This window comes from Dromiciops gliroides, chromosome 3 (genome assembly GCF_019393635.1).
Source record: "Dromiciops gliroides isolate mDroGli1 chromosome 3, mDroGli1.pri, whole genome shotgun sequence".
Lineage (NCBI taxonomy): Eukaryota > Metazoa > Chordata > Mammalia > Microbiotheria > Microbiotheriidae > Dromiciops > Dromiciops gliroides.
Window position 1 is genome coordinate 221,727,119 of NC_057863.1, and position 7,634 is coordinate 221,734,752.

General features: G+C 38.7%; 1 protein-coding gene across 2 annotated transcripts in view; it reads right to left on the reverse strand.

The window, feature by feature from the left end:
• EGFL6 (EGF like domain multiple 6) overlaps nt 1-7,428 on the reverse strand; it is a 73,728-nt gene extending 66,300 nt beyond the window's left edge. For both annotated transcript variants that reach the window (XM_043996418.1, XM_043996417.1), the window contains exon 1: nt 7,314-7,428. In XM_043996418.1, the coding sequence (XP_043852353.1) occupies nt 7,314-7,390 (77 nt within the window). In that variant the 5' untranslated portion in view covers nt 7,391-7,428. The remainder of the gene's footprint in view (nt 1-7,313) is intronic.
• Between the last annotated feature and the right edge of the window lie 206 nt (nt 7,429-7,634).

Sequence of the window (7,634 nt, forward strand, 5' to 3'; positions counted from 1 at the left end):
TTTGCTAACCTGCTTTTGTCTTTAATTAGTAATATCATAAAGCATTTGTATGGTGAAAAGACTGACAGACAATATAGAGGGGTTAAAGAAGAAAAATTTAAGCTGTATAAGAATGACAATCATCAACATAGTTCAAGACTCTGCTTCTTTTGCCATGGAAGGGTATATATTGTACAGAAATGTAGAAGTAAGGGGCAAGGTATTGATATGAGTGTTGGGGATTTTAGATATCAGAATCAAAAGTGTTCTGAATTCACTCAGAGTAATAGTATCAGTTCAGAGGTTACATAGGATTTCTATGCTATTATATATACATTTTGAAATTAATGGTATGGGTTTATTTTCATAGAGATTTTCATGCTTTTGAGATTGTGTCTTATACTTAGTTTCTAAAACAAGGAGAATATTTGTAAAGCTTTTTATAGTCATATGATCAAGTTTATATTTTATAATACTCTTATTAATATTAAGTTCATATTCATTTAGATTTCCCTAGTTTGAATTTCATTGTCTTTTATTGTTCCATGTGTATTTTTTTCTATTTATTCATCTCTAATTTTGAAACATTGCAAGATGGTTTTGATTTCATAATACAATGTTCATTCTAGGAGTATTGTGCTCCCATATTCTGAGTTGTTTGTTTTTGTTATTTTTTCTCAACTGATTATTTGATCAAACTCTTTAAAGCATTTCCTTGGCAAATTGGTTGCCATGGCAAGTGTAAATTGATTCTAGAAGTATTATTTTTGATAAGCATATTTAAAAAAAAAGAGGGGAATGTTTGTAAAAGTTTTCTTTTTTCAAAAAAAGTTTTCTTTAGGATTGTGTTGTGCTTTAACTTGTATTTAAATATGTTCAGATTTTTCAAAAAGTAATTGTATACTAAGTTTTAAAAAAGGGGTATTATTTGAAATTGTTGCATAATTATATATTGTGTTCTGAGTCAAGATGTATTCACATTTTTTGCAATCATTTATTATCCTCAATTTTTAAATCCATATGAGATTTTAAATTATGGGAATTTATCATTTAAGACATTAATTGCCGTTATTCTGAGTTATCAGATGCCAGTTGGCCAAGATGCCATCCAATCACAAGAGGAATACATGCAAGAGCAGACACTGAACTGTCACATGAGGGGAGACATGCATGAAGTCAAGGTATGGCCGAGGGAACGGCTTTTGACAAATGTTGAGGTTGGATTCTCTTGGTTTAATATTTTATTTTATTTTTCCCCACAATATTGTACAGATGGCTGGAAGTATTCATCCCACCCATCTCACTTCTACACCTGGCTTCTATGCTCCCTCCTATATGCCTGATGCCATGGACATCTCAATCCCATGCATCTGATTAAGTCTGACTCAGTTTCCTCCAATATGTTTGGTGGCATGGACATATATTCCATCCACCTATTTTAAGCCTGGCATACTGCATGGACAGTACATATTGCTCAAGTGTGGGAATGCTCATATCCCATAATTTCTCTGTTCTTTTATGGTAACCCCCATAATTATCTCAGGTGTCATGATAAATAACAGTGTTGAATTTGGCCTTGACACCTGTTACCAATTATATTAGATTTTTTAATTTCTCATAATGGCATGAGGATAATTAGGCAGATGATGCAAAAAGTGATAAAACAAAGATAAAAATTATTTTTAATAATTAATATCGCAGCAATTGTCTTCTCAATTACCCTCCATAAGGGGGGGACTATAGTAATATTATAATTTTAAAGAATGGTTCAATTTTTGTTTTATTATATGTTTCATGTGTAACAACTAAGATTCTGAATTCCCTTAGACATGTTTTTGAGAACTTTCATTGTTTGATTTGATTATTGACAAAGCTATTTTAAAGTTGTGTTAAGCTCAATTTTGTAGGAAATTTTCCTGGCTGATTACCAGCATCCACACATCAACCCCTGAAAAGACTTCCATTCCACGACTACACCTAGAGGACATCTGAGAAAAGACTTTCAGAGACTTTAAATGAACAGTTTTGATTTGTTGTTTTTGTTGTTTTTTTTTCTCTTTCTGTTATAATATACACCATCTGTAACATGTATTCTCTGCAGAGGCCCTCCCTTTGCAAGACTAATGTCAAAGCGTCGGTTCATGAGGACAAAAAAAAAAAATCGCCCCTCTGGACAAAACTTTCCTCTCTTCCTTTTCTATATTGTTGTTCACATATTATTAGTTAGCAATAGTTATTATATTCTTTTTACTGTTCCGTCAAGGAAATATTTTGTTTCTTGAGGAACAACAGGGGGGACTGTAACGATTGGAATGATGCCACCTGCTGGATACTTACTGTAGATGAGTTCTGCCCATGAAGCGAAGGTCTTTGAGGGCAAGACCAGGAGTCTTTTCTTTGGCGGGAGGAAGTGACGCAGACTAGTGGGAGGAGGAAGGAAGAGACTGGCGCTGACTCTGGCGCTCTTTCCTCTGGACTCTGGTGGAGAAGGGAGCTAAAAATGTGCTCTCCCTTTAATAGATAGAAATCTAGGCCTTTCTCTCTCTCTTTACCAAATTCTTATTCTCCTTAATAAATGCTTAAAAGTCTAACTCTTGCTAAAGCTTATAATTTATTGGCGACCACTCATTAGATATTTTAGACAGTTTAGCTAGAATTTTAGCCCTTAACAGCACCTAGGTGGCACAGTGGATAGAGTGCTGAGCCTTGGAGTCAGGAAGACTCATCTTCCTGAGTTCAAATCTGACCTCAAACTGTGACCCTGGGCAAGTCACTATTTGCCTCAGTTCCTCATCTGTAAAATGGACTGGAGAAGGAAATGGCAAACCACTCTAGTATTGCTGTCAAGAGAATCCAAAGGGGTTCACGAAGAGTTGTGAAAAACTGAAACGACTCAACAACAACAAATTAGGATAGAACCAGAGTGAATACAGGGGACAGGATAAATGACAAAGAAGAGGTCATGAAGCTATAATCAATAGGATTTGGTAACTGAAGTTCATCCCTTCCTTCAAGGCCTGACTCATGGGCTACTTTGTCTCTGAAACTTTCCCAAATTTCACCCTATCTCCATCTGAAATGACCTTTTCCTCCTCATATTCCACATAATCCTTTATCTAGGTATCTCTGTTGTACTTACACATTCTCCCTTGGATCCTAGTTATTTGTGTGCATGTTCCCTTATTAAATGATAACCTTGTTGAGGGCAGCATTGGCCTTAGTTTCATATATAGCATCTAGCATAGTGCTTTGTATATAACAGACACTTAAGAAATTTTTGTTGTATTCAATTCTCTGCAGTTTCAAGATGCTTTCAGAACAACAAAGAGGTTTGAATTGAAAATAGCGACCAGGCCAAAGATTAGGAAATCAACATAGATTTGGGACCATGAATACAAACTGTAACCAAATTAAATGTCTCTGAAAAAATAAAGGAACTTTTGATATGATATGGCAATCCAGGAAACACTCTAGGTATTTTATTGAATCTTCTCTAAGTTATTTTGCGTCCATAAATATGGTTCATGTTAATAGAGGTGATACATAAAATAGGCCCCCAATATCAGCCATTCCATGGAAATGACTTGAAATAAAACCATTGCCAGACTTTTCTATGCTACAAGTGGTTCTCTCTTGAACTTTCTTAACTCTCTCCTAGGACCACTGAATTCTGGAGTTTTAGGTACATTCCTACAAATGATTAATCTTTAAAAAAGATAAACGTTGGGTTATGTGCTATAAAAACATATGACAAAATAACCTAATAATGTTTAAAATCTGAAGCTATTTCACCAAAGCCAGGCTTGAGTAAACATCTGGCTATATAAGGATACTATAAGAGTATGACAAGAATCAGTTCTCAAGAGGACCAGTAAGGAGACCCAGTGAAATAAAGCCAGGACCTTTACCTGAGCTCTGGGTTTCCCTTCACTCTCACTTTGATATCTGATTTTAAAGGAAAAAGAAGTTTAGAACAAGTATGCATTAGGAAGGCAATTACTCTAACCAGAGGTTCTATAAACTTTAAAAATATTTTGATAACTATATTTCAATATAACTGTTTTTCTTTGTAATCCCATGTATTTTGTTTAATACATTAAATATTATTCCTAGGTGTCCACAAGCCTCATCAGAATGCCTTAGGGGACTGTGATACACAAAACGTGAACTCCTTCTCAAAGTCTATGAATCTATGGAAGAGAATAAGTAGCAAGATGCTGATATAACATTTCTGAGTCCAGAAGACTCCATACTTTTTGAAGGTTGGGTACTTCAGGGCAGAATCATAACAGGGAAATTGTGCTCCAGAGGCAAATTTATTTGAGGAGAAGGAGCTCACCTATGGGATATCTCCTCAGCCAGTGAGTTCCCTCACATCACAGCATCATAGCTGATCCTGGGTATCTCCTATGGATAATTATGACTCAAGTCCCCAGGCCTGGTATTGGCATGGTGAGGCCCTATGCAGTTAGAGTAGCCTCAGGAGGGGAAGGAGAGACAGCCTGTCCCTTAAGTTGTCTAGTTTATGTACCTGTGGTTTGGTGAAAACCCCCTCTAGTCTTCTACCTTTCCCCAGTCTCGGGGAGGAGAAAGAGCAAACATCAGGCTGGGGGAGACAAGCCCCAAGAAAGTGGTAAGTGATGCCAACATGATCTTAGAAGCATTCTAGATTAAGTAGGGTAGCTGTGAAGTCACACTATGTGATAGAGGACTGTGAAGTGCAGGAATGATGGGTCTTAGGACTGGCACAGGAAGAAAACCTCATCCAGATGTTGTTATCCTGAGGCAAAACCCTAGTTACCTCTCCCTAGTTGCAGCTCTGCTTCAGGCGGTTTACATCTTAAGTGATCTGAAGGTTTTATACCCAGGCAGCAGAGAATAGGGCATGGGTCAAGTACATGTATTAACGTCATATTCTGTTGTTTAGGGTCAAGTTAATGTATAATCTTATAATGGTATCTTAAGAAATATAGAACTCAAAAGGTCACCTAATTTATGGTGAAAGGTTTCATGGAAATAAACATACTTATACTCAATATCATAACGTGTGAAACCTCAAAAAATAATCAACTTGTACCAACTCTCTACCAAGACGGCCTTGCCTTCTCTGTCAATATGTTTTCCATAACTTTGGGTCTGGAGTTTATAAAATCTGGTCCCTTGTGCAGTTCCTGAAAAGCTGGGGACCAGTAACTGCTTGACAGCTCGAAGCATGTTAGAACAGGGATACTTCCACTTGCTGATACTAAACATACCAGCTCATGAACTTGATACTAAGTAAATAAACCATTTTACATCTTTGAAAACTGTATCTTGCAGAATTTGACATGGATTCTCCATTTTAATATTCGCCGGTTGATTTGGGGGTTTTATGGCTTTTAACTTAATTTAGTGGCACTTTGAAAGTGAGACCCTGGAACTCTGTTTGCCTGGTACTAAACAACTATTAATTCTCTTCAAAAATAGCATTTACCATCCCTCTTACCTTGGAGTGCTACATGTACAAAATTAATTCTCTTTGAAGATTAAATGAACACTATGCCTGCCAATATTTGTTATTATAGAAGAACATAGAAATCTGCAGTTAAATGTTCTAACAATATTTGCCTTTTGTTTATGAGGCAGCTAAGTGGCACAGGGACTATGGTGATGAGTCTAAAGGCACATAGATCTGAGTTAAAATCCTGCCTCAGACACTTGCTAGCTGTGTGATTCTGGGCAAGACATTTAACCTTTGGTTGCCTTAGTTTCCCCAAATGTAAAATGGGGATAAGAAAAACACTTATCAGGGCAGCTAGGTTGTGCAGTGGATAGAGCACCAGCCTTGGATTCAGGAGGACCTGAGTTCAAATATGGCCTCAGACACTTGACACTTACTAGCTGTGTGACCCTGGGCAAGTCACTTAACTCCAATTGCCTGACCAAAAAAAAAAAAAGAAAAGAAAAGAAAAGAAAAGAAAAGAAAAGAAAAGAAAAGAAAAGCACCTATCTCCTAGGGAAGGATCAAATGAAATAGTGTGTGGAAAGCAGCCGGCACATAGTAGGTGCCATAAATGCTGGTTTCCTTATTTTTTAATAAAGCAACTACTTGTTGCTAAATGGATAGGTGGAGCATACAAATGTATGGAAGAAGACCTTTGAGGTCATCTAATCTAACTCCCTCATTTTTTTAAAAGGTCCTAAATTGCTAAGTGACTTATCTGATATCACAAATAAGTGTTGTGTAGCTGAGATTTGGACTCGAGTTCCTCCCTTTCCACTTTTCCACCACCAAGTCCATTGTTCTATCACCTAATGAATTAATTTCTTGAACTTGAATTTAAGAATCTCTGGATTAGTACAGTGGAATAGAATAAAAAAGCTGACGGCCTACAGGCCAAGTATGCAATCTCCAGGGTACCTTTAGGAAACTTATCTATAGCTAGTACTTTAAGGAGAATCCATGTCAAATTCTGTAAGATACAGCTCCCATTTAAAACTTAGTGCTCTTCATATTGCATCAGAAGCTAACATGTTAGGGGGGACAAAGAGTGTTGATTTTGGATTCAGAGGACTTGGGTTCAAATCTTGCCTTTGATACTCTGCCAGAACTGAGTATCTTTATCGGAGACCTAGATAGCTTTTGAGGTCCTTTCTACTTCTACATTTATGGTCTCCCCAAGACTCCTCTAAAGTTAGAGACACCTGTGGGCATTAAACCAATCTATTCTATTTTGGATAGGGGACAATGGCTTTACATTAATTCTAGCAGTTATGTTGAACAACAGAAGTGTGTGTGTGTGTGTGTGTGTGTGTGTGTGTGTGTGTGTGATTGGCCAGAGATATCAAAGAAGAACAGAAGATATAGATAAGTTGTCTGCTTATTTGCTCAAAACTCCTCAAAGGCCGCCAACGTGGTGTCTCCTTTTCTCCTGTCCCTCCCCCCAAACCAGATGCTGACAACTAGTCACTGCCTAGCTCAGTTGTATAAATACTGAAACAGCACAAAATGAACACACTCCAAGTACTCCAAGTTATAGACAGACAAGAGTTATAGACGGTAGACAGATCTCCCTGAAAATCGCCAAGATGGTCACATTCCTAGTGTGAAGAGCATCCTTTTGAAAATAAGGGAACTGCAGAATGATTGGAATGAGTCTGAAGGGAGAAAGAAACGCCACATGAGCCCGGGGAGAAATGACAATGGACATTCACTCAGAGACCCTCCCGGGCTGGCCACTTCCAAAGACACACAAAAGAAAAAAAAATGGTAGCGAAGGGGAGGGGAACAAAAGAACCGACTAAAGAAAGCAAAGACAGGACGCTGAAGCCCATATCTGCGCAGACACACTCACCTGGCTGCCGTTTTAACAAAACCACCTGCAACGAAGGAGAGAAGGAGTGACAGCCCTGGGCACCAGGATGCCCGCATCGTGGAGGCGCGGTGGCGGACCGGCTGAGGCACCGGGGCAGGAGGCGAGGAAGGGTGGTCAGTGAAACCCACGCAGTCCCTTCCTACTCCTTCTCCGCGTCCAAATCGCGATGCTCTGCCCAGTGGCCACTGGGGCAGCTGCACCAGCGCGCGTCTGCCCCTCCGGAACCCGCGCTGCACAAGAGCTGGCTAGACTGGACCGCCCTAGAGGTCCAGCAGCTGGAGCCCCTCCCCAGGCAGAGAA